Source organism: Talpa europaea, assembly GCF_964194135.1.
Source record: "Talpa europaea genome assembly, chromosome: X".
Lineage (NCBI taxonomy): Eukaryota > Metazoa > Chordata > Mammalia > Eulipotyphla > Talpidae > Talpa > Talpa europaea.
The window spans coordinates 75,373,885-75,401,862 of NC_140081.1; the positions used below are offsets into that span (position 1 = coordinate 75,373,885).

At 41.0% G+C, this 27,978-nt stretch overlaps 1 protein-coding gene across 1 annotated transcript; it reads right to left on the reverse strand.

Moving 5' to 3' along the window:
• Nucleotides 1-549: 549 nt before the first annotated feature.
• Nucleotides 550-27,598, reverse strand: LAMP2 (lysosomal associated membrane protein 2). Its single transcript, XM_084258997.1, has 9 exons — nt 27,520-27,598; nt 16,565-16,683; nt 15,196-15,406; nt 10,346-10,504; nt 8,698-8,885; nt 7,168-7,287; nt 3,842-3,902; nt 3,298-3,462; nt 550-758 (listed from the first exon to the last, which is right to left on the reverse strand). Exons 1-9 carry the CDS (start codon nt 27,581-27,583, stop codon nt 619-621), a joined length of 1,227 nt encoding a protein of 408 aa, XP_084115123.1. The 5' UTR covers nt 27,584-27,598; the 3' UTR covers nt 550-618.
• Nucleotides 27,599-27,978: the final 380 nt, after the last annotated feature.

Consider the following 27,978-nt stretch of genomic DNA (forward strand, 5'->3'; position numbering starts at 1 on the left):
TTGTGTCTTTTGTCATTACAGTCACATTAAATACAAATGTATTCAAAAGGTATTAGAAAAGCATTCATTACTAAGAACATAATACTAGACCCTGTTCAAATCTACTGGTGTATCTTTCATAGGTCAGATATGCGGCAATGCCAAAGCAGCTAAGTTAACCTGCAAACAAAAATCACAAAAAATGCAAAAGGAGCAAGTACAAATCCACTGCAGAATGTCTTGTCTCAAATGACTACATGCAGGAAGAAATTTTTTTTTAACAAAAAAAAAAAAAAAAAAAAAAACTGGTTTTCCTAAACTGTGCATTTCTATTCAGAATATCTGAAGTGAAAACACCAGAACACTAATTCAAGACAATAAAATAGAACCTACAATCTAGTTAATTTGGTACATGCCTTTTGCTGTAGAAACAGTTTTAAATTCCTTGGTTGGGGAAAGCAAAGCCCTATGACTTATTTGGCATTTATACTTTGGGGGTATTTTTATTTAAGTATGAAAGCCCCCCCATACCACTGATTCTAATGAACTGCAGCTAAATATACCTTAAATTGAACAGTTTTGCATGTTGGAACTTGTACTTGCTTTATTTTTTTATAACAGATCACATGTGGATTAATGTTACAGAGTCTGATATCCAGCATAACTCTTTCTTCTGCCAATTAGGTAAGCAATCACTATAATGATAATCAAGCCTGAAAGACCAGCACCAACTATAATTGGTATTAGAATGGTGTCATCATCCAGCGAACACTCCTGGGCTGTAGGTGAGAAAAAGTGTGTAACAAATAATGAGTATAATCAAAAAAGAATGTTGGAAAGTAAAAGATGTTGATTCAAAAGTTAGAAATGCTCTTAACAAGATCAACTTTTAGTAATTAAGACAAGTATATTTTAATGACAGAACTATAGAAAATTATGGTTTTAAAATCAAAATCCTAAAACTTAACATGACCTTTCATTCACATGTGTTTCTTTATATAGATATTCATATATACGAATACATATTCAGGTTTCCTTCACTAGTCAAAAGAAGTGTTTCTATTTGGTATGATTTGGTAGGTTATTTCCTGGGTCATACCAAATAGGGACACCCTACTTTTGGCTAGTGAGGGAAACCTGCATATGCACTGACAATTGAGTAAACACACTTGGTATTGTATGGAATGCATGCATGCACACATACATGTATATGTTTCTATTCCAAGTCCTTTCCAAAATAGGAGTATTACTGTATCAGAGACAAAGAGAGCTAACCTAGTCCATTTCTAAAGTCAGATTAGCCTCTCGGTAGTAGAGTTTGTTTAACTGGGAACAGATCAAGAAGGTTTAATCATGGGAAAAGGATAGGCTGTATCTGGAATCCTTTAAGGGGAGGGTTGGCAAATTTGGAGTCTTATCGGGTCCAAGAACTAAAAATGGCTTTTAAACATCTTAGATGGCTGAGGGGTAAAAAAAAAAAAAAAAAGCCATAAGAATATTTTGTGACACATAAGAATTACATGAAATTCAAATTTTAGTATCCTTAAATAAAGTTTATTGGCACACAGTCACACTCATTTGTTTACTGCCTATGGCTATTTTCCTGTTACAACAGTGGAGTTGAATAATTGTGACAGAAAACATCTGGCCTCTAGACTTAAAGCACTTACACTGTCTGGGCCTGCAGAAAAAGTTTGCAGAGCCCTAATTTAAGAGTGTGAGAGGCCATGAAAGTCAAGAACCTGAGACTTCTTACTAATCTATGTTTACTACATTTATCATTCTGACCAGGGCCAGCAACCTACAGAGACTATTTTATGTTGTTCCTAGAGAAGTAGAGAAGTAGAATGCTAAAGTAGAACACTTTAGCTTACTACAAGTCTTATTTCCTCCTCCTATACAGTCAAGTTTTATCAGTGTTTATATTTATAGGTACCCACAGTTCAGACTCTAGCTCCACAAATAGATTATGCATTCATTATCAGTATTATATGCCGTGTGCTCCATTGGGTATCATTTGTAATCCTATGTACATAAAAACCAAAGTCAAATTATAAAAAGAACACAGCTCATCTCTAGTACAGTTGCCCAGATAAACAGGCTTGAGCTGATATTAACACTGTTAATGATTTCAAATTCTAAACACAAAGCTGGACCTAAAATTGAGATAATAATGTAGGGGAGCTAAGATAAAGACTCCAAAAATAAATCTACTTTAAAGGATCTCAATAATTGAAGTTTATCAGCAAAAATGACCAAAAGGAAAATCAATTCTTGAAAATATTTTTAAAGTGTGATTAATCTCAGTTGGGAGGAGGGTAGGGGGAGAAAAAATAAATATGATTAATAAATATGATTAATAAATATGATTAATCTCCCTGGTCACAAGAATGGTAGAGTGAAGAGCCTGACTTATTTCAGCCTAACCAAGTCAAGTATTTGGCACTAATGCAAAGGCAGTTGAAGGGCTCACAGTATATTTACTTTTAAAAACAACTTCCACATTTCCATCTAAATCACAGAATTGTTAAAAAGACTGTGGATGACTAGAATAGCTCTGCTCAGCAGAGCTGTGATCCACAAACCCCCAATTTTATGTAATTAGCTTAAATGGAAAAGCCATGTAAGGAATTTTATGTACCTTTTTTCTTCATGTAAGTTTTAATCTCATAATGCCAAATTCATCTCTCATATTCAAATAAACACACTATAATGAGCCCTTCACAAAGCTTTCACTAAAATCTGATAAATACCATGATAAACCCTGAGCAGAACTTCAAGAAGCCTCTTTCACACTGGTACAAGCTTTGAAAACTGTCCAGATTGTTCTGGCTGGCCATAATAGAATTCATGATATTAGAGCCTTTGCTACCGCAATCTTTCATTTTAATAAATTAAGACCAAACTGCTCTTATTCAGGTATGAACATGTTTCTAGCAAGATGATCCCAAGGAGACAGACGCAAGATATTCAAAGGTGCTGCTGCTCCCCAGTACCATACTTCCCACAAACACAAACTGGGTTGGGGGGTAGGGGGAGAGAGGGCATCCACAGCTAGAGTCAAGCTCACTTAATGCTATCAATTTACATTTTAAGAGTTATGTTGTTTTCAGATCACCAAAAAAATCTACTTTGAGCAAAATTATGAGTGAACTCTAGAGTTACAAAGCTTGCTCAAAGCTAATACTCTACCATAAAGCCAAGAGGTAAATTCCTATTTCTCTACTTCAGTGCTTAAATTTCTGTGACTCACAGGAAAAGTCACCTATCAGTCAACATAAGAACATAAATTATTAATAAAAGTTGCTCAACTCTTACCTGTAGAATATTTTCCTTCCATCACATTAAAAGGCTGAACCCTTAGACTGAAGGTATTTATATGAAATGTTTCAGACACCAGAACAGTCTGCTCTTTGTTGCACATGTACGAACTTCCCAGTGGGGCGTCCCAGTAGCTAAGATTATTATTTGCCATGTTGAAATCTTTCAAGAAAAGAAATATGTCATTAACTTCTCATATCAACATAAAAAGGGACAGTTCCCAGGAGATTTCACAGCTTGGGGTATAAGGTCTACCCACAAAAAGCAATTCTTATGATCATTAGGTCCCCTATCTTTCTACAGATGTCCCAGAGTCTAGAACTCTGTCATATCCTTAACAATTATCCACCATGCTTTAAAATATCAGATACTGCAAAAGCTTGAACAATAATTCCAAGTTACTGATTTTAAGTTGTGGTCAAAGTACAGTTTTCACATAGAACTTTCTGTGCCATTAAATAAGGCACGATTTGGTAGTAAAATAATTATGGTTTCTATTCCTTCAGTGTAACCCACTCTTTTCCCACAGGCCATTGCTTACCAGTGCCATTAATGACTATGCTGACATTCACTTCTTTCAGATAGAATCGGCTATCATTTTTCTGTTTGAAAGAGAGTCCCCAGTTAATCAACATATCATATGTGTATACAGGTACAGTTAATATCTACAGAAGAAAAGCAATCTAACACTATTACCCAGAAGATAAAAACACAAATTAGACCAGGTCAGCAGAATCAACTGCAACTATGTAAACAACAACTCAAAATGTGACGGAAACCCCTTTCCTCTGCATTTTGTTTTTGATTTTCAGACCACAGATGTAATTGTGTGGTTCTTAAGACACTCAAACAATGCATCTCCCTCCATGATATTCCTCCTATAACTTGCTGAGCCCTCAACACCTCTGGCTAGCTCACAATAGCTTCTCGACTGGGCTCCCTGCCTTTTATTTAGCCCCTCCATTTCTAACCTTTCCTTCCCTATTGTCTTTCTGAAGCCCTCCTCTGATCAGTCATTCTATTTATTTCAGTGCTTAGTATGTACAAGGAAACAGCCAAAATGAATCAGACCTTGGGTCCTGAGCCCACCATGTTTGCAATCTGCCAACAAAGTTAAGATAAATACATAAATTACCATAAGACACAAAAGACAGTGGTAAATTATGAAATTTAAAAGGAGAGAAATTACTTCCAACTTGGGGGAGGAACAGAAATAATGCAAGCTTAGGAATGGGCCATTTGAATTGGATAGGAATCAACTGAGGAATAAGCAGAAACAGCAACAGCACAAGGAATTGTGGTGCTGGAAATTAGCATAATCACAAGTAGACTAGTATCTGAGAGCTTCTTAAGTGCATCCCTCTTAAAACTGAGGCTTTGTTGAATAACCACAACACCCCATTTTGATGTGGGGTAATCAAAGTACAAGGCTACATGGCTAGTAGTCAGTGAGCTGGAATTTGAATCCAGGAAGTCTGGCCACAGAGCCTATGTCCTGGTTACTACTACTCTCTCCTCCAGTATTGGATGTACATAGGAGACAGAGGGAGAGAAGCAAAGATTCACAAAGATAGAAATGCAGGTTATACTGCATGATGAAGCAGCTGGGAGAGGGGTACAATGTGTGAATATCCTGCAATGGAATTTAGGTATTATCTTGTTTGAAAAACAAAACCAATGAAGGATTCTGAGGAAGAGCTGCCCATTGGGAAGATTAAACTAATGCATAGCATTAGGAGAGGAGTAGAAGAGGGACTGGTTAGGAGATGGAATCGTCCAGGGAAGAAGAGGTAATGCACACTGGAATCGGGGCACAGGCAGTGGGGAATGAAAACGAGGAGACAGACCCAGAGATTTTAGGAGGAAGCATAAAGATGATCTTAAGAAAATTATCACATCTCTCCTCTCCTTAGGCAGAGGAGCCCAGCATTCAAGGCCCTTCACAATTTGTGCCTACTACTTTTCAATACTTATCTTTCACTAAATATGCCACGTGCCTCATTTTTGGTGTTCCCTTATCTAGTAATCTGCACTTTCCCAGTTACTTCCCTTATCTCCCTATGTACAAATCTGACCCATCCTTAAATGTCCAGTTCAAAGGCAATCTCTTCCATTAGACCTTTCTGACTCTCCTTCAGTCAGAATTAATCACTCCCTCCTCTATATTCCCATATCACTTGGTATTTTCCTCTGGTCTAGCACATTGTATATACTTTCCATAATACTATAGTGCCCAAGAATCAAGTTTAAAAGCCTCAGCATTGCATTGAAGGCCTTCTACAAAAACAGTAATTATATGTGTTTATATCTCTACCACTAAAGTGTGGGCACCTTAGAAATACAGGCCGACTCCTTTGTACCCCCAGCATAGCCCGCTATACACACATTCAATGTGATAATCTCTCCTTAGAAGCATCTATGATGACAGGGTTGAGATAAGCCTCTGAACTCTGGTGACATTGTAGGTACTTGTGTTGCTTGATTCTTCAAAGTGCCTATAGCACGGTTAAACTGTTCACTATTTTTGGATTGCATTTTCAAATAGTCTACTGGCAAATTAGATATTATAATTATTAAATATTTCCCCATGAACGACCAAAGAAACCATGTTCCTTTTAGACTCTTAAAGCTACAAAGATCAAATTCAATCATTCAAGAGGAAATGAACCTAAAATATTACTTTCCTCATCATTATTGACTATAATATAATCCTTATGAGATAACCTTGAAAGAGAATGTGTCTAGGAGGCCTGCTTCTACTACATTGAAGAGGACAAGCTTACTAGATGTTTTTAATAGTAATTTGCAGGTCATATATATATATATATATATATATATATGCTAATTTGAATACTGAAAAGGAGAAGACTTTTGTAAATCTTTCTTAATAAGAAACATAATTGCCTAAATATATATATATATATATATATATACACACACACATATATATGATTGCCTAATATAATCCTCAATTACTGGACATATATTCCATAGACAAAAAGGTTTTTGACTAGATACCAAGTACAGATATGAAAACAAACAATATACCTACTTTTTATACATCAGATATTGAGACTATTTCCCTGTTCCTAGATACAGTAATCTATCTGAAAAGCAGAACTATTTTATATCCACTTACACAATAATGTAGTTTGTAACTGTTGGTGAGTTCAACATTTCCCCTCACCAATGGCTCTTCCCATTCCCATTTGCAACAGCCTGTACATGTATACCCCTCAAAAATTATGGGGATATAATAAGAAATTTCTTCTGAAAAGGCAGAAATAAAGGTCCCCAATAATTTATGCTAGCAAGAAAAAGAACAAGTATGCTTAACCTAAAACCTATTTAGAGCTCAGCCTTTGACACAAGTACCAGCAGCAAAAACTCAAATGCTGCCATTATTCATGATGCTGGTTTAATGCATTTAAAGTACTTAACACAGAGCCTAGTACTTACTGTTTACTCAATAAATGTTAGCTATTGTTACTACTAATACTATCACAAGTAGTATACCCCCCAAGCCTATAGTAAACAACCATGAGAGTTTCTAGCCGATAGAGAAAAATAATATAGCAATTACTTTATATTTTTTTACTTAATATATTTTACCATTACGTGTATCTATATGGATAGATGGTTTTTTAATGTGTGTTAATTCTTGTTCCTACCCTAGGGTCTCTAACAGCAGAATAACCATTTTTGGTGAACATTAATATAAGGATCCAGCCCACAAACCACTGAGCAGACCCTGAGGAATTAACAGGGATCAATGGACTATACTTTATAATCACAACTATTTAGATATTTATATTTTCAGATGTTTCTAAGAGAATAAACCTAACTTTAGACAAACCAGTTACTCACCACAAAGACAAAATCCAGATACTTAATGTCACTGCTGTTCAACCTAAGTAGAGCAGTCTGAGGATTGCAGCTGCCAGAGTAGTCAATTACATTGGGTCTGATGTTAATAATCGAAGCAACCTTCAGGGGAAGAAGTTGGGGGAGGAGGAGAGGTATAGATTATCCATCAAAGCCTACAGCAAAACTTTATACTCTAAGGTGACTACAGTGGAGAACAAAAATCCTTGTCTGGATACTGAAGTTTATGGTGTCTTACTCTCAAGCAAAATTGGCACAACCCTCAAGCTATGACTCAGATGACTTAAAAAAAAGCAAGAGGGAAGCTACCTCAGTAATGAGCCAGATGAAAACGCACATTTTTATGGAGCCCAAGAGCCATCTGCCTAGCTTGTTTTAAGTCACAGGACTCTGAAATGAGATCTGTTCTTTGGCACGCCCTCTGTAGCTTCAGTGGAACACTGCAACTAGAAGTGATATCGTGGACTCGAATTATCAAATTAAGGAACAGACAGCTGGGCCTCCCTGGTGGCGCAGGGGTTAAAGACAGCACTATCAAACTATCGCCAGCCACTGCAGCATAAGTTCAATCCAGGCTGGCCAGGGAGCTGACCCACATGGTGCAGCAGACCTCTCCTGCCTTGCCTGTTGCTCCCCTCAGCAGTGTATTTCAGGAGATCTGCCTGTTGTGCTCCCCACTCTCGCTGGTGTGTCCTCTCACCCCTACACCTCTGGCCTGTACCCCAGTTCTTGTATGCATAAATAAATCTTAAAAAAAAAAAAGCTGGGCCTCCCCTGGTGGTGCAGGCAGTTGAGCGCCACTCTGTGAAGCTGTCTGCAGCCTCCGCAGCACCGGTTTGATCCCGGCCGGCCCGCAAGGTTCCCACATGGTGCAGCAGACCTCTCCTGTCGTGCACACCGCTACCCTCAGCAGTGTATTTCGTCAGTCTGCCTGTTCTGTTCTCCGCTCTGTCTCTGGTGAATTCTCTCACCCTCCCATGCTTCTGACTGTACCCAATGCTTGTATAAATAAATAAATCTTTAAAAAATAATAATAAATAAAATGGTAGGTTTCCCGGAGGCTAACACCTTGACAGTGTACATAACTCTTCATGGTTACAATTAACTCCAAACTAATCAAAACTCAACAAGTCAGTGTCAAATCTCCATTTAAAATGAAACCAGGGCCTCCCTGGTGGCTCAGGGGTTAAAGACAACACTATCAAACTATTGCCAGCGAGGGAGCAACCCACGTAGTGCAGCAGACATCTCCTGTCTTGCCCGCTGATCCCCTCAGCAGTGTATTTCAGTAGATCTGTCTGTTCTGCTCCCCACTGTCTCTGGTGAATCCTCTCATCCTCCTCCCACCCCTGCACCTCTGGTCTACACCTTAGTTCTTGTATGCATAAATAAATAAATCTTTTTTAAAATAAATAAATAAAATGAAACCATTCTAGTGGAACACTGCTCTTTGGGCTGAAAGCAGGATACATGTATTTGCAAGAAGATACAAATAAAAAAAGACAACTATACCTTCCCATTAGTGATGTTCAGCTGCAGTCCCATGGTAGCCAGAAGACAAGTACCATTGCCATTCCTGACGGAATAGTTTCCAGCCTCTGGTTTTTCCTCGGGAGTGGGTGTGGTGGTAGGAGATGGTGTAGTAGTAGGAACAGTGGGAGTCACTGTGGTTGCACTTCTATCTTGAGAACACAGATATTCTAACAAAGGACAAAGTTAACTAAAGTTGAATTCATTAAGGTCAGGGAAGAACAAAATATTTTTCCTAAGAGAAGGCCAGGAAAGAATACCTTGGTAGTTTTATTTTCAACTAAATAGGGCAGAGGTTGTCTGGGGTGCAGCAACAGACTCCAGACATGTGCAATCACTCTTGCTGCACACACATTCATCTTTTCAGACCCTTAACTCCCTTTATTCCCAAGGAAGTTCACCCGCCTCTGATGCAAGAAATCAGTGTAATTTAAGTTTGAAAACATTTCACCCCTAGCTAGGCAGCCCTCTTCTTTCCCACATACAACCGCTATATATGGGAGGACAGTGTTAACCACACAAAACTGCTTAGAAATTATTATAGGATTTAAATATAAATGAACCTTTTTTAAAAACATTCATTTATTTTTATACAAGAGCTGGGGTACAGGCCAGAGGCACGGGAGGGTAAGAGGATTCACCAGAGACAGAGCAGGGAGCAGAACAGGCAGACAACAGAAATACACTGCTGAGGGAAGCAGCGGACACAAGAGAGGTCTGCACACCATGTGGGATTCCTGCCGGCCAGCTGGGATTGAACGACACTACAGAGGCTGAGGACAGCTTCACAGAACTGCGCTCAACCCACTGCACCACTGGGGAGGCCCCGAATAAACCTTTTTATTTGTGTTACCCCTACAGCAAATCAACAGGCATTTCAACCTCTCTTTTTATTTGTTTTCCAGAACTGGTAAGAAATTATTACATCTCTACAAAGTCATATAAAGTTACAAAACCAATTCATAAAACTCAAGGACACAGAAATCTAATTTCTAAGCTCTGATCTCAGACCATCAAAAGCTTAAGAGCTGACAATCAAGCTATTTGAGGATTTGTTTAAACAAACATTAGCGTTCATCAGCTGATAAGATCATAGGTAGAGGGATTTTGAAAGACCATCTACAAAACGTACATCATTAACTTAAAAATGCAAGTTTCACAAAAATTGCTCGTATTTATAAAAACTTTAAGGTCCAGGGCCTTCCTGGTGGCGCAGCGGGTTGAGCGCCACCCTGTGAAGCTGTCCGCAGCCTCTGCAGCATGGGTTCGATTCACAGCCGGCCAGGGAGATACCCACATGGCACGGCAGACCTCTCTTATCTCGCCTGCTGCTCCCCTTAGCAGTGTTTTCCATCAGTCTGCCTGTTCTGCTCCCCACTCTGTCTCTGTTGAATTCTCTCACCCTCCCGCGCCACTGGCCTGTACCCCAGTTCTTGTATAACTTAAAAAAAAATCTTAAAAAAAAAAGAACTTGTATTTAAAAAAAAAAAAACTTTAAGGTCCAGTGTAAACTATGAATAAATCTTAATACATAAGTGCTTTCAGACAACAACTTCAATTAAAGGTACCTGGTGTCCTCTATATTAGAGCCTAGAGCCCATGTATAGAAACACACATTTCAAGTGCTCACCTTTTCCGCTCACTGTGCCGTTTTGGACGAAAGCTTGAACATGAACATCCCAAAAGTGCTGGACAACATTATCATTGCTTAAAGTTGATAAACTTTTGCATCTAAATATCTCATTCAGTGGAATTTCACTTCTTACAAGTTTATTAAGGGAAATAATTCCTATAAAATAAGATTGACAATAGTTATTTCCAAGAAGACAGGAGGAAAGATAATAGAAATATATTTGTATAGACTCTTCTCTCTGCTGGCCCCATCCCACCCTTGAAGTGTCAAAGGACATGGCATGTTCAGGACTGACAAATCCACTGTGGCCGAAATCCTAGCATTAAGAGGAAAAAAAGCAGTGATGAGAGTCAGGAAGGCAAGATGGGCTACAGGTGGTCACACTTTGAAGTAATTCCTATGATCTAAGGTTGGGCTTTACTGTTAGCAACGGAAGGTTAGCTTCTGTTGTTAAAGACGGAAATAACACAGCTACCATTTAAGAAAAACAGCAAAATTGTAGGGGATAGGCAGGGAAGAAAATGTTTAAGGCAAGTCTTTAAGCTGAAAACTAGTTAGAAGTTTGACGACCTGGCTAAGGGGAAAGGTGAGGGGAGTGCTGAAGATGAGGAGAGTGGGTAGCTAAGAGCAGTGAGGCAGAATTGTAAACTTATCTAAAGTACAATCAACAGGACTTTGTGACCAAACAAGGAAGAGAGATGAATTAATCAAGGATTTTAGGCAGCTCTTCTGCCCACTTGTGACTGCAGGTACCTCTCTATTTCTTTTCCAAATAAACCTGTCCTTTTAAAATGTTTTTTTTTAAAAAAATCAAGGATTTTATAGTAAATCCTTATTTTTATTTTTACTATCCCAAAATAAGATACAGTAACTAAAGTAAGCATTTGGACCCTCTTCCTGGATAAAATTTAAAGACTATTCTGTTTCAGAAAAATCTTCAGCATGTGAAAGTAGTAACTGACGGTCATTCTGTACAGTTTTTACTATAATGCCTATAGTGAAACTTCAGAAGACTGATTACACTATTCACCCAAATGGCTTAGTTTCTTTTGGAGAAACAGCAAGGAAGAAAGGTATCCAAGGTCCTAAATATAAGCTGCCTCTCCATCGTGCAGAAAGGCAACCAATTAATGCTGCCTTGGCACCCCCTAATGGCCAAAGGAAAAAACAATTTTTTTAACCAGCGAACTAGAATATTTTTCCTCAAAATTGTTTCTCACTGTTAACAAAAATGAACAGATACATGAACTAGCTTTATATAAGACAAGCAAGTAAAAAAACAAGGTGTAGACATATTGGAGATGTACTATCAATCTATATATATTTTTTAAGTATGCACTGTTTATGGACATGGCCATATTAGTCAAAAATAAACACATGAATGGGAAGGATATACCCCAAATTCATTTTATTGGTTGCCTCTCAGGAGGCAGGAAGGAAAATGACTCTGGGGAGTGGGTACAAAGAAAACCTCAATGTATCTGACAGGTTTTAATTCTTTAAATAATTAAAAAGATGAGGCAAATAAGAAAAGGCATTTATTAATTCTGGATAACGGGTTGCAGGGGAACAAATTTGTCACCCTAAAATGTATCTCTGTGGCACAGGGATTATTTTGAACTGGTTATTTTTAGGAAAATCTTAGAAAAAAGTTACCCTTTTAGAAGAGACATTTATTCATATAAGAAAAAACCTTCATTGGTTAAGGGTGTCACCCTCCCAGTTTCAGGAATCAATATTATCAGTAATTTCTACACGGCATATGAGCTGGATGTGGTGGGAGTGGGGGGGCCTAGCAGAGTCTGTTAAAAATCCCCCTCTGTCACACTATCTACTCCAACAGACACTTGTTTAGCAAACATTTGCTTTTCCCATGCTCCCATAAATTGTCCTCCCCACTTTCAAAGTCCTACACGGATTCCCCAACTTTCTTCTTTTGTCTTTAACCGAAATGGTATTTTAAGATAATGGCCTGAGCCATTTCAGGGAGTTGCTCCATTTTCCTGGGTGTCTCGTGTATACAGGAGGTGTACGTGTTTCATTATTCTCTCTCCTTTTCTGTATTTTAACCATAAAAAGTTAAAAAAGATAAACAGCAGCTTCAAAGTTACTTCAATTATCAGATGCCTAAAAATAAAACAAATGTTTCTACTTACCAAAGTTAAATATATAATCAAAAGCCCATTTAAGGAAGTCAATTCAAATTTCAAAGAGTTTCAAATATTACATAAAAGCTAGTTTTGAAAAATGGATCCTCCCATTATTTAAAGTAAAAGGGGGAAAAGACAGGTTAACAATTTAGAATCCATTGTTTTTCCAGTGAAATATATCAGACTAAACCCCACCTCCTTTCACTGCTACCACCTTGATCCAGGCACTCAATACACATCATCCCTTGATTACAACAGCATCTTCAGCATCTCTGCTTGCAGTCTCCTTATTTCCAAATTAATCCCTCAGAACATTCTTTATAAACTACCGTCTCTGCATTTATTATATCATTCTCCAGCTTAAAAATCTAAAATGGGGCCTCCCTGGTGGCGCAACTGCAGCCTCCGCAGCACGAGTTCCAGCCCTGGCCAGCCAGGAAGCAACCTACATGGCGCAGCAGACCTCTCCTGTCTTGCCCGCTGTTCCCCTCAGCAGAGTATTGCAGTCAGTCAGCCTGTTCTGCTCCCCACTCTGTCTCTGGTGAATCCTCTCACCCCCCGCATCTCTGGCCTGTACCCCAGCTCTTGTATGCATAAATAAATAAATCTTTAAAAAAATTCTAAAATGATTTCCCAGTGCTTACCCCATCAAGCTTAAATGCCTTTCCATGGCTTTCAAGGCCCCTTATAATTTAGACCCGCTGCACCTAGCCAATCTGACTTTCCCTCCACTACACATAGCGCCTCTATTTTAATAAGGCAGCTCTCCAATTACTGCTGCACATACTATGCTTCCCCCTGCTGGAAATTTTCTGCTCAAAATTCTCTGCTTACTCAAATTCATCATCAGTCGAGTTTCAGCACAGGTCCAACTTCTCTATCATTTTCACTCTGACCCACTCTGCACAGTCCTTTCTCTCTGCTCCTAATCAGGACCACTTTTATCATCAGGTACTTTTTTTTTAAAGATTGATTTATTTATTTATACAAGCACTGGGTACAATCAGAAGGGCGGGAGGGTGAGAGAATTCACCAGAACCAGAGTAGGGAGCAGAACAGGCAGACTGACAAGGAAGTACCCTGCTGAGGGGAGCAGTGGGCAGCAGGAGAGGTCTGCGCACCATGTGGGACCCTCACCCGGCAGCCAGGGATTGAACCGGCACTGCGGATGCTGCTGGCAGCTTCGTAGCCCAGCGCTCAACTGCTGCACCACTAGGGAGGCCCTATCATCAGGTACTTTTAACCATAGACATCTACAGATGGGCTAATGGTCTATGTACCATGTGCAAAGTTTATTCCATATTTTGAGAGGGTTTAAGAGCTTTCCTCTTGTTGTCAGAAAAACATTCATAATCACACACACACACACACACACACGCGCGCGCTTTCCTCTTGTCAGAAAAAGATTCATAATCTCTCACACACACACACACACATCAAAAACACAACCAAGGGCCTCCCTGGTAACCTAGGGGGGTTAAGCCTCACCACTTCAGCCTGAGTTCGACCCCAGGCCAGGGAGCTGACCCATATGTGGCTCAGCAGACCTCTCCTGTCTTGCCCACTGCTCCCCTCAACAGTGTATTTCAGTAGATCTGCCTGTTCTGTTGCCTACTGTCTCTGGTGAATCCTCTCACCCCACGCATCTCTGGCCTACACCCCAGTTACATGCATTTAAAAAAAAATAAATCTTAAAAAAAAACTAGAACTTGATTTCCAAGTCTCAGTCTGCAATACCTCCCAAATTTTACATGTGCTCATTCACCTCTTGGTCTCTTAAAATCTCTTTTGATATCCATAAATCCAAATCCACCTTTATCCCCAGGTCTAGACAATGAAACCAACCTACCTGTGTTTCTAGGGTCAGAATGAAAAACTATCTGTGAGAAATGCTAAGCTACTGCAAACACCACACTTAGCAAATCTCAACGGAAGGGGAAGAAAGGTGAGAATTATATATATCCCTAACAAAATCGAAATTTCCATTATCCATGCCTTCAAAATATTAATATACATTTCAATTTGGGGAGTTACAAGAATGACCTAATTGCCAATGTTTTCTCCTAAGTTCATTTTGATCTAAAATTGTCTCAAAGCAGATACAAATGTTGATTTCAGTTATTTTACCTTTAATCATTTGCTTTTCAGTAAAAATCCTATGTAAAAAGAAAAAAGGTTTAAAGATGAAACATTTCTCCCAAGTGTCGGGTTACTGAACTTGTACACATATAAATAAATACTTACAAAGGGTTTTCTCATTTATTCAACATTTGTTGAGTGTCCATTATTGAATGAAATGAGTAATAATAATTAAACACATGAACCAGCTCACCCATTTAACTAGCTATAGTGTTACCTTTGGGAAAGTCATTTAGTCTCAAGCCTGATTCCCTTTAACTGTAAAACTGAGATATCTATTTCCTAGGGATACTGTTCAGGACTAAGTGAGATGCTGCTGATAACATACTTAGGGTAGCACCTATAAAGCACTCAAGCAATGACAGCGAATACCAACCCTGTGTTGAACAATGGGGTGGGTGGAGTGTGGGGGTGTGTGCATTGAATACAAAGACATAAAACTTGCAGTTTAGTTAGGAAGACAGATGTGCATTGGGATGATTTTAAATTACTTACAATTTTTCTTAGTAATAAAGAATAAGAGAACATAACTAACACAAATCCAATTCTTAAGGTTACCTTTATCTTTAGCATCAGGAAATGTGGTGTTATCTGCAGTGTCGTAGGACAATGAGATGCTTTCAATAACATAATAATCAGACTCCTTGGTAAAATTCACACTCCAAGAAACAGGTCCAAGTTGCACCTCGATTTTGGAAAAATTCTTTCCATCCCCACAAGTGGTTCCATTATATGTTACAGTGCCATTGTCTGAAATGGTTGTATTTTTCTAAAGGATAAAAGAAAATTGGTGGTAATGAACAAATAGGCAGGAATGACCACCAAGTATTTATGCAGGGTGTACTAATGAAGTCTGCATCAAACACCCCCACCATGGCCCGGTGGCCTTTTGCCTGGTTTGCTGTGTAAACTAGCTAAAATCAGTCCTCTGGACAAATTCATGGACGGCTAAAAGCAAAAGGAAAACTCTCCTGAATTTCTGTTCTTAAGTTGATTTTTTTTCTAAATAGTGGGATCATAGAGCCTCCCTGGTGGCGCAATGGATCGAGCGCAGCACTGTGAAGCTGTCCGCGGCCTCTGCAGTGCAGGTTCCATTCTCTGCCAACTAGGGAGATACCCACATGGCATGGCAGACCTCTCCTGTCTCGCCCGCTGCAACCCTCAGCAGTGCTTTCCGTTTGTCTGCCTGTTCTGCTCCCCGCTCTGTCTCTGGTGAATCCTCTCACCCTCTTGCACCTCTGGCCTGTACCCCAGCTCTTGTATAAATAAAAATAAATCTTTTAAAAAAAAAAAGGTGGGGGCCTCCCCGGTGGTGCAGCGGTTGAGCGCTGGGTGGCAAGGCTGTCCGCAGCCTCTGCAGCGCCAGTTCGATCCCCGGCCACAAGCGAAGGTCCCACACACACACAAAAAAAAAAGGTGGGGTTATAACCAGGCAGAAACTTATTACAGTAGCTAGACCTGAATACCACAAGGGAAACTCAAAAAAAATCAATGCGGGCCTCCCTGGTGGCGAAAGGGGGTAAGTCTCAGCACTATGGAGCTATCTGCAGCACTGTGGCATAAGTTCGATCCCCGGCCAGGGAGCTAACCCACATGGTGCAGCAGACCTCTCCTGTCTTGCCCACTGCTCCTCTCAGCAGTATAATTCAGTGGATCCACCTGTTCTGCTCCCCACTCTGTCTCTGGTGAATCCTCTCACTCCAGCCCCCTGCACCTCTGGCCTACATCCCAGCTCTTATATGCATAAATAAATCTTTAAAAAAAAAATCAATGAATTAGAGTATTAATTTAACACTTAACAATACCTTCAAGAGTTTGTTTAAAAAAATACAAGATGCAAAATCTTATTTGTATAAATGTATGTAAAGTTTAAAAAACAGCAAAATCATATTCCTACTATTATTCAAAGAAAAATCAAAATACTTACGTAACCTTTGCTTGTAGTCTCATAGTTTATTGTGAAATTCATATGCCAGTTTGCAAAAAGGCAAGTGGCATTTTTTGAATCTGTCTGATTAACCTCCAATGCATAAGATGGGACAGCACCTGATTTATTAAAAAGAAAAATAATTAAAATTGTACTACAAAAACATACATGAACTCAAGGTCACTACCTAGTTTCTCAGTAGGCTACCTCTTTAGGCAGAGAAACCTGACAGAGCCAAAGAAACCATGCGACTTTTCAGCTACCTTGTCTCTGATCTTTTACACAAAGTTAAAGATTGGATCATCACCTTTACAATGAAGAGCCCAAGGCCTCAAAAGACTATGTCAGCAAACACACAGCATAAATAATGGGTGACCAGCGATGCATTTTCTTCTCTGTCACACATTTACCCAAGGGGTGAGCTGTTTCCTGTTGAGAGCTGCATATCCTTTAATGATATCTGAATACTCCGGCGTCATCTACAAGCAGGGACATGCTATAGGCTATAGAGAATAGAGTCCTAAGAGGGATATCTCAGCAACAGCTTTCTAGTTGTACACAAAACTATGGTTATGCTTCTGAGACCCAGATGCCTTGCCAAGCCAGCATATTATGCTAAATCTTACAGTTACTGACAGTGCTGAAATGTACTGGCTAAGGCAGGAAAAGACGTCATGAGGCCTAAGTAGGTTTTACGGCCATTCTTTTGTAAGTGTAATAGAGAATAGAGCTGTCACCACAAACCCAATGGTACCCTGTAGGCCGCTGAGAATGCCAGCTTACAGTTTTTCTAATCAACTGGAAGTCTGTTTTTTATATGCTATCTCATTCAGTCTTGTTCAAAGTCCCCAGCTTGAACATATGCTCTTATATTTAAAGCATACAAAACCACTAGAAATAAGAAAGAAAAGCTGCATGTGTATTAATAATTTCCTTTCCAAAGAGATTACAACTAACAGAAAGAAAACCACGTGAAACTGTAGAACGGAAGCTTCAAGAAGCAGCAGGCTGTGGTTCAAATGTACCACTCGAGGGGCCTCCCTAGTGGCCTAGGGGTTAAGTCTCAGCGCTATCACCGCTTCAGCCTGAGTTCGATGCCAGGCCAGGGAGTTGACCCATACGTGGCTCAGCAGACCTCGCCTGTCTCACCTGCTGCTCCCGTTAGCAGTGTATTTAAGCACATCTGCCTGTTCTGCTCACCATTGTCTCTGATGAATCCTCTCACTCCCCCACACCTCTGGACTACACCCCAGTTCTTCTATGCAAAAAACAAAAACAAAAACAAAAAACAAACAAAAACCCAAATGTACCACTCTATTAAATTCAAGAGTCTACCAGTCAACCTAAAAATGAGAACTGTTAACCACCCCAGGGCTCCAGCATATTCTATCCAGTCTCTCCTCCACTGAGAGACTTTCACAGAGCTCACTTCACTTCCTGGTCTAGAGCACCAACTACATGGTGAGCACTTGGCTCAAATACCTATCACTTAATACCCAACAATTCCAAAACAAAATTCACTATTTTACTCCCTCCAAATTGTCCCCTTCTCAACCACTCTAGCTCAAAGGAAAAGGCAGGACCACGTACAGTACAGTCCCTTAGGCTCAAAAGTTTTAGAATCAGTTCCTGCTTACTGCACTCTTTTCTTCACATCCTGGTGGTTTTTTTTAATTCTCTCTTAAATCCAATCTTTGCATTTTATTTCTATTCCTATCCCATCACCCTACTCTTAAATTACTACAGCTACCTCCTAGCTGCCCCTAGAAAGTTAATGGTCCTTAAATACCTCTTTCTCCCAGGACACTTACTTGTTCAAAAACTTTTACTAGCTCCAAATTCCCATATTAAACTTAAACTCCTCTGCCTGACTTTCAAAGTAATCCTTAATCTTGTCCCACCCCATTCCTTCAACTTCCCTGGAACCATTTTCCCAGAACACACCCTTTAATCTGGTCAAACTTGTTCCACTGGACCCAAATGCCACCTCTGTTCAACCTCTACCCCCAGGCTTCTATTGTTACCAACATTTGAAATCTCGTTTCTTCTACTGACCTAAATGTTCACCCCAGCAGGGAATTCCCTATTTTTGCTGCCCAAAATCTGAAACACCCCTCCTACCCTGACTTTTTTACAATTCCTGGCAGATATCACCACCCATGACAAAAGCTGAAAAAATGACATACATTTGCTTTCCCAGCCTTCCTTGCTGCAAGGTTCAACAACCTAACAAAGTCATCCACCCAGACTGAATACAGGGCAGAGGAAGAGAGATAGGAACCATCACCCTCAGGTGGAAGTACCTATAGCAGGATCAAACTTCCAGGCAACAAGATCAGCAGAGCTAGCTGCTGAAACCTGTGGTATGAGCTGCAGTTGAATGCCTGGCAATGCCTGGCAGTGCTGCTGCAGATCAGTGGCTGTGAACTAAACTTTGGGATACAAAGCCAGAAGCTATGGCAATTCTGAGTTACCCAATACACATTTGCTTTTTATAAAGTAAAATTTTACTGATGTCACACATATAGGAAACATCACCGTGCACATAACATTAAGTAAACAGTGCAAAGAATATTCTAACTGAACCCACTTGTGTCAAGAAACATAACATTTTTTATAATAAATTTTATTTTTATATTCCCCATACAATTGCAACCCCCTTATTTTGACCCCAATCCCTTCCCTCCCCGCCCCCTACACCCATAGAGTATCGCTGGTTCATAGTTTTTTGTTGATTTTGATTTTCACTTTCTTATAGTTATTCATTTTCCTGGTGCCTTATTTAAGTTTTCTAGATTCCTGCTATGAGTGAGACCATCCGGTATTTTTCTTTTTCTTTCTGGCTTATTTCGCTGAGCATGATCCCTTCCAGCGCCATCCATGTTGCTGCAAATTGCATGTGTTTATCTTTTTTGAATGCTGAGTAATATTCCATGGTATATATGAACCACATCTTCTTGATCCAGTCATCTATTTTTGGGCATTTGGGCTGTTTCCAAAGCTTAGCTATTGTAAATAGTGCTGCTATAAACATAGGGGTGCAGGTGCCCTTTGGAATTGATGTTTCTGTGTCATCTGGGTAAATACCCAGGAGTGGAATTGCTGGATCATATGGAAGCTCTAAAGAAACATAACATTTCAAGTACTCCCAGAGCCTCCTTCGTTTCCCCCTTTCCAGTTACTATTTCCCTCCCAAGAGCAACCACTATCCTGACTTCTAAGGTTTGAATTAGTTTTACCTGTTTTTCAGTCTGATATAAATGAAAGCATTCACTATGCCCTCCTTTGTGTGTGGCTTCTTAGCTCCATATTATGTCTGTGAAGAGTCACCCATACTTCTTGGGCTGTAATTGCAGTTTATCCTTTCACACTCTGTATGTAAGCTTTCTGTTATTGGGTGAATTCCACTACTTATCTGTGCTACTCCTGATGGGCATTTTTAGTTTCCAGTTTGGTTCTACTACAAATGGACACTATGGTGATGTGTATGTACATGTGTGTCTGTTGGGACTATTATCTAGGATGAAACTGTGGGGCCAAGGGGTATGTAGATTACTGACATCTTTTTCATAAATTCCTTTTCTGCTTTTTCTGTTGCTTACAATTAAGTACCTGGTCTGCTATGCTGTCCATTTCCTGCAGCCATTTTTTCCACAAAGAATTCCTTCAGGGACCTTGCTGGTGCCTCAAGGGGTTAAGCACAGCACTACGATGCTATCTGCAGCCTCTGTAGCACTTCGATCCCGGGCCAGCCAGAGAGCTACCCACATGGCACAGCGGACCTCTCCTGTCTCGGCCACTGTTCCCCTCAGCAGTATGTATTTCACTCAGTCTGCCTGTTCTGTTCCCCACTCTGTCTGTCTCTGGTGAATCCTCTCACCCCCAGCACCTCTCACCCCAAGAACCCCAGTTCTTGTATGCATAAATAAATCCTTAAAAAAATTCCTTGAGAAGGAGTCGTAGTTCATATCCCCATATTTCTGCATATTTTATACTATTCTGAATTTTTCAGTTATTTTCTGCCCATTAATCCTGTCTTCCCTATAAGCTCCAAAAGAACTGTCACTTGGCAGCAAATTGACGTGCCATGGTAAATTACAGTATACAGCAAAAAATTTGTTAATAAAAAAAGTACCCAAGTCTGAGAATGAATGATATATATGGATAGAGTCAAGATTCCTTTTTGATGTCTTTGCCACTCATTTTTTTTTTAAGATTTATCTATTTATACATACAAGAACTGGGGTACAGACGAACTCGTGTTACAGAGGCTGCGGATAGCTTCACAGTGCTGTGCTTAACCCCTTGCGCCACCAGGGAGGCCCTCTGCCACTCATTCAAATTCCAACTTGCTCCCTTAAACAGATGCTCTTATCTGTACCACGGCTTCCAGGAGTGAGTCTTTTATATGAATGTCATCCATCAGGGGTGTCATGGTAGGGGAGACGAAGCCTATTACTTTTCCTCTATCTCCTATCATTCCTAGTAGTGTGGAATATATATTAGATTCTCAATAAATACTGATTGATTATAAAGGTAAGTTGGGAAATAGCCTAATTTCTTCACAGACGGGCCAATCCTTCGGCTCTTCCAAATTATGAACTTAACCTATTACTCTTCCAGATATGCCCTCAATCCCATGTTAATTTTCTGGATTTCAAGCTAGGAATCATGCTTTTCCTAAAAGTTTATAGTTGAAACATTTACATTTTCAGCAAGTCATTTCCATCCTTATTGCTATGTTAGATTTTAGAATATGGCCTATTTTTTCTTAAAAGGCCTTATGACATTAAAAAAGAAGAAAACCTCACAGCTGAATATATCCTAAAATATATAAAGAGCTGAGAGCTTAGCCTCCAAAGAAAAAGACATACCTCAAAATCAATGTCCTCAAATTCATATACCCCCTTAATTTCATTTTCAAAAAGGTCATTTTAGAACTTTGATTCTTTCAGAACTTAGAACTTATTTCTCGAAGCCTAAGGACACTGAAAAAAGTGGCTGGCTTTTACAAGTCTTATTTGACCCAAAATGTAGCTGAAAAATACATACTTGTAAACAAGGGGTGGGGGCACATAACACTAGTGGTAAAAGAAAACCAATAAAAAGAGCCTCCCCAGTGGCGCAGCGGTTGAGCGCTGGGTTGTGGAGCTGCCCGCGGCCTCTGCAGTGCCGGTTCAATCCCCGGCTGCTCCCCGGCCACTGGAGGAGGGTCCCACATGGCGCGCAGACCTCTCCTGCAGCCCGCTGCTCCCCTCAGCAGTGTACTTCGGTCCTTCTGCCTGCTCTGCTCCCCGCTCTGGCTCTGGTGAATTCTCTCACCCTCCCGCGCTTCTGACTGTACCCAGTGCATGTATAAATAAATAAATAAATCTTTACAAAAAAGAAAGAAAACAAATAAAAAAACAATGATCTAAGAGGCAATATAATGAGGTAATTAAGAGCAGCATCCCTGGAGTTGAAGAGCTACAATTCAAAGCAGGCAGTCCAACACTTTAGCTAGTTCACCTTGCTAAGAATTGTAGTTTGAACCTCTAATACCAAGCAAATTAAGAGATTCCAGCTTACAAGATATCTTTCTAGTAAATACAGCACCTTTAGGAATCCTTCTCAACTCTTAGGTAAATGTTTACTTCTATCATATTTATCTAATGGAATCTGCAAACTCACAATTCAAAATGATGTTGAGCAAAAGTGCCCCCCCCCAAAAAAAAAGAACAAAATAAACCAAGACATAGGCACATAGTACCTACTGAGTATCAGAGTGATGGTTTTCTTTAGATTTGTTAGTTCAGGTTAACTTTTCCTCATTTTTAACTCTTAATATAGGCATAATCACTCATTTAGTTGTTGGATACTCTTGATTTCTAGTAAATCTGTTAAGCTAGAAAAGCAACAATATGATTTTAGGCTACAAGGTGATTGATTTTTTTTAAAGATTTATTTATTTATACAAGAACTGGGGTAAAGGCCAGAGGCACGGGAGGGTGAGAGGACTCACCAGAGACAGAGTGGGGAGCGGAACAGGCAGACTGACTGAAATACACTGCTGAGGGGAGCAGCAGGCGAGACAGGAGCTGTCTGCAGCGCCTTGTGGGAATCTCCCTGGCCGGCAGGGAATCAAACCCACACTGCAGAGGCTGTGGACAGCTTCAAAGAGCTGCGCTCAACCCGCTGAGCCACTGGGGAGGCCCTACAAGATGATTTTTTTTAAAGGTCAGAGAGTAGGTAAGGAAATAAGACTCAACACTAGTCAACTAATGGAAAGTGCATAGTGCAGAGTGCTTGTCTGGCGGACTTCCAGATTCTTTTGCAACACACAACAGGACCTAACAAGTATTTATAAAGCGCACTTTGGGATCTGAAGGGACCTCTGATCATTTTAATATGAAATTATGATGGGAATGCTTTTGTCACTGTACAGGAGGAAAAGCAGTCCTCCTGAGCCTACGATCACTTCAGTCAGCTAGAGTGCTGTGAAATAGCCCCAAATCAGGAATTCCACACTGGGATATAGGTGAAGAAAGCTGTACTCCAAGGAAATAGTTTCCTAAAAGATCTACAGTCCTGTAGATGTGAGAAACCTGTCCTTTCAAGTTATCTCTATTACAGCTAGAATAATCTTAGCAGAACCCTGAAATCAAAGTTGTCAGTTTAAACAAAATGTCATAAGGCTACATACAGACAATTTCAGTGCTGACTTTTAGATCACCTCCCAAAAGAAGAGCTTGGTTACTCGTGAAAACTTGATATTCCTTCTCACCAAGAACTTGCCAGCTTCTCCATGTCAACCTTCACTATTATGTAGGTCTACTTGAAGGGGACAAGTAAGCTACTAGCATTACTATATGGGATTACATAGTAAACTGACTGGTAGTCATCTGTTCTGCTTAGCACTGATCTTGAAGTTCTCAAGCCAAAAACATATACACACACGCAAACTTCTTGCAAAACATAATTTAAGGTTCACGGAAGACAAAAAGAGACCAAGTTGGTCTAGAGTTCATCATATCCCCAGTGCCCACCAATGGATACCCTCAACAAAAATTTACCTAGGGTTAACCATGTACCAGGCCCCGTGCAAGGCAGGCAATGGAAAATAGCAGTGCATAGGATAGTCTACATTCTCAGAAACTAACATTATAGGAGACTTAATTAGTACTGAAAGGGGAGGAAAGGGAAAAATAAGACTAGCTTACTGATCTAAGAATTTAGGAAAGACAAGACTTACTCCTAACCCTACCCCCTCTTGTCATCTGGCTGTCCACCTTATAACACTCAGGTCTGTGCTGCAATGTCACACAATGGAAGACCTTGTGACCACATAATGTAAAGGCACATCTTGTCCACCACCCACTCCTATCATTGCATATTTTTCTTTCTCATTACCTGCTTCATTTCCTTCGCAGTGCTCATCACTATCTGAAATTACATTATTCACTTACTAGGCTCTCTTTTACCACGAAAATGTAAGGGACCTCTCTTCTGTCTTATCCATGGCTCAATCTAGCCCCTTCACCTAGTATGGTGGCTGATGCCTAACAGGCATGGGATAAATAAATACCTGTGGGCTGGGGTCTCCCTGGTGGTGCAAGGGGATAAGTATTAGCACTATGAAACTATCACCAGCCACCGCAGCACAAGTTCCACACAGCAGACCTCTCCTGCTCCCCTCAGCAGTGTATTTGAGTAGATCTGCTTGTTCTGCTCCCCACTGTCTCTGGTGAATCCTCTCACCTCCCCACCTGTGGCCTGTACCTCAGTTATTATATGCATAAATAAGTAAAATAAATCTTTAAAAAAATGTATCTTATAAAAACAAAGTTGGTGGATATGGGTGTCTCGGTGGTGGGTGCAGTGTGGTAACAACACCTGAGGGGGAAGAGCTTATTCTTCTAAGATAACACTGTAGACCAATGTTACCTCAATTTTAAGTAGAATAATTGTTGTCAACACTGGACATTAAAAATAAAGTTAAATATAAAAGTGAATACTTAGAATGGCAAAAAAATCATAACAAGCTATGTATTTTATAAAAACATCATAAACAGCATCCGTAAAAATAACAGAGTATTTCTTTATTATGGCAAACCTTTACAATACTTTTCCCCATAGCTTTGGTTTGGATACTTTGATTTTTCTCTTCATGTGACAATAATTTCTTATCACTTTCTTTGAAGAGACTAAAAAGACAATTCAGCCTTTCCTCTAAAAAAATTTTAAAAAGTCAGTGGAGCAGGGACAGAGTTCTAAAGTCACAAAGTGAAAATGGTACAGAATGGTACAGTACAGCTAGAACACAAATACTAATGATACTATCAATTTAGGACACGTCCTTCTGCGCTAGACTCCACGGTACTTGGGCAGAACAAGAAATTCACCGCAGGTACTTAACAAATATCTATTGAGTTTTCAAAAACCTATTTTTGGTATCCATTTTGATCTATAAAAGAAACGTTTGGAACACAACAAGTAAGGCCTGCTAAATTCTTAGGAGTCAAAAACCCATGCAGCTGAAGCTCCACACTGAGTCAATACCGTTGAGAAAAAGCAGCTGTGGAGAAGAGATGGTTTCCATTTTATCCTGGTACCTTTTAAAGATGTGATCTAGGTACATGATTAACTTTTACTCCTCCAAATCCTGTTCTGAACTTGGATGTGGTGGGACTCAATCCTGGATATCTTTTAAGAGGACGAATCTAGTTAGAACCAATCAATAAATGGCAAACTAGGAGAGGAGCTGATGGGTTCTTTTATGTGCTTCTTTTTGCCTGTTTATTTTCTGCAGCGAGCAAGCACTGCTTTTGTAAAAACAAAACAAAAAAGCTTTCATTAAAAAACAAAACAAAAAAATGTAATGAGATGAAAGCCAACAAGTAGGGCAACTATTATTTTTTTGCATTTTCTCTGAACAATAACAGTGTTGTGCAGACTCAATTGGCAGTGAACTACTGATTAACAGATGCCTTGGTCAGATGGTAGGTTCTAGTCACTGATAAGGTGCTTTTCCCTTGTAAACAATTCTCAGGGTTGCTTGGCTCTTGTTAAGTGCTCCACAGTAGCGTTAAGGCTTCATACTGTATCTAAGCAAAGCATCCATTGCCCCCTTCAAAAGGGCAATGGAAGTTTCCTGTGCAGATGGACTAGGTCAGGGATTCTTGAATGTTCTGGTGTCTGGACCCCTTTGCTGCTTTCTTATCCACTGAGAACTCAAAGAGCTGTGGTTTAATGTGCCTTGTGTCTATCAGTATTTGCTCTACTAGGAATTAAAACTGAGAAATGAATAAAACATTAGAGCCAATGGAGTGGTGATATCATCACACATTCTGTAGCCTCTGGAAAACTCCACAGTAGTGCTGGGAGGATGAGAGTGAAAAAGACAACTTCTTCAGTGTCGTTCTGAATATAGTTTTGATGACACAGAACTGCAGCAAAGAACCTTCAGAACCCCTGGATTAGATTAAGCACCTTCTGATGCTATGCACAGGTTTGGAAGCAAGACTTGCCAAGTTTGGCACTATGGCCACTTAGTGGGAGGGCTGTCCTTTGCATTGTAGGATATTCAGAAACATCCCTGATATCTCCTCACTAGCTGCGAAAACAATCCCCACTTGCGACAACCAAAAATGTGTCCAGATATTGTCAAATGTCCCCTGTTTGAGAATCCACCGATGTAGACTCTTCCTTCTAGTGAAATGTGAATTACAAAATGTATACCTCTCATTGCCTTCTCAGACCCCTAATTTCTTTATTTTCTCCATTCCCATCTGGGTCTGCTCCTGTGTTTTTTTAGTAGGTAACAAACAAGAGTCAGTGGGTAGCAACAAGCACAGATGAATCAGGTCAGAAATAGACATTCAGGTTAAAGTTCACCTTTCTGGCAAGAACATCCTCAGGGAACCACTCTTGGGGGGCGGGGGCGGACACGCTCAGAACAAGACCAGTCAACATTCCTGCAGCCTTTCTTCCATAGGACCAGGACCTTCGGGAATTACCTGCCCTGCTCTGTAAAGCCAGTCCAGAGGCTAGTTGTGTTAGAGAAGAAAAGGAGTTTCTGAAAGTACGGAAGTAGTTTACTAGACTCACACCCAAGCCCCAAAACCTCCCATCTGGGAGACCCTCCCAACTGAAAGAGCTGGGACTTTTCTGGTCAGGGTCTGGCTGGAAGTAATAAAATTGGTAAAAAACCGACACCCTCGATAACTCCACGTCGAGATGCACGACCCACACGCACGTTCCCACTTCTCCCTTTTGACTGCAGAGGCTGGGTCCAAGTTTTCTCAACTGCAAGCTGCCGCGGCCATGTCCCGTCCCTTCACCCCCTAAAACTGTAACTGCCCAAGTCCAACCCAGCGTAGCTTCTCAGCTCTGTAATCGCGCTTGCTCCGCAGCCACAAAGCCCCACCACAAAGCCCCCACGGCCTTCAGACTCTACGGTCACACCTGCCACCCCCACCCCCGCCGCCTCCCTCAAACGTTTCCACATGGGCCGTCTCTAATCGGCCCAATTTCCTCCCCCCCTCATAGTTTTCCACCATCTTCCAAAGTCTTCCTGATCCCAGGAAGCCAGGAGTCGGCTAAGTGTCTGTTACCCCAGAATGTGCACGTACCCCTCTTACGCTCACTCCTTAGTATCTTCCCAAGTTTCCTGCTACCCCGATCTGCCCCACTTCTCACTCTCCCCTGCCTTCTCCCTCCGGGTACCCCCCCCCCCAACTCGCTTTGCCCCCTTCCTACTCTCAACAGCCCGTCTTCCCCGGCAGCCGTCGGGCAGGCCTTCCGAGTCCTAGGTCACTGCTCTCCCCCCCGCCCCCAGGCCAGGCGCCGCCGCCCCGACTCAGCCGCTCGGCCTCGCCACCTCCTCCCCCCCGGACCTGTCTTTCAGGTTGTGGCCTTTGAACTGGGCGCCCGGGGCCCGGGCTGCGGATTCACGGCAGGAGGGCCCGAGAACTCACCCAGGACCAAGCCGAGCAGCACGAGCACCGAGCCCGGAACCCGGGCGAGGCGGAAGCACACCATGTTCCCGCAGAGCAGCGCGGCTGGCGGCGGCGGCGAGAACGGCTAGACCCCGGCCGAGGCTCGCGGAGCTGGAGCGGGAGCACCGCGGACCACCGACCACGGCGCTGCCACAGCCAGGGCTCGCCGCCCAGGCGCGGGTCATAAGACTAGGGGAGGGCCTCGGGCTCGCCCGCGACCAATCCCCGCCCTAGGAAGCCGAGCGGGCGGGGGGGAGGCAGGGGCCGCGGGGTGGGGAGGCCACGCCCTGGCTTTTTGGTTCACAGTCGCTTCTCGTTTCCAAACAGATGTGCGTGGACGGCCCTTTTTCGGGCTAAAGAGATGGATCGATTGGAGGGATCCTCGATAGTAGAGCGTTATTTCAGTTCCGACTGCTGGAGGAACAAAATGATTTTGCG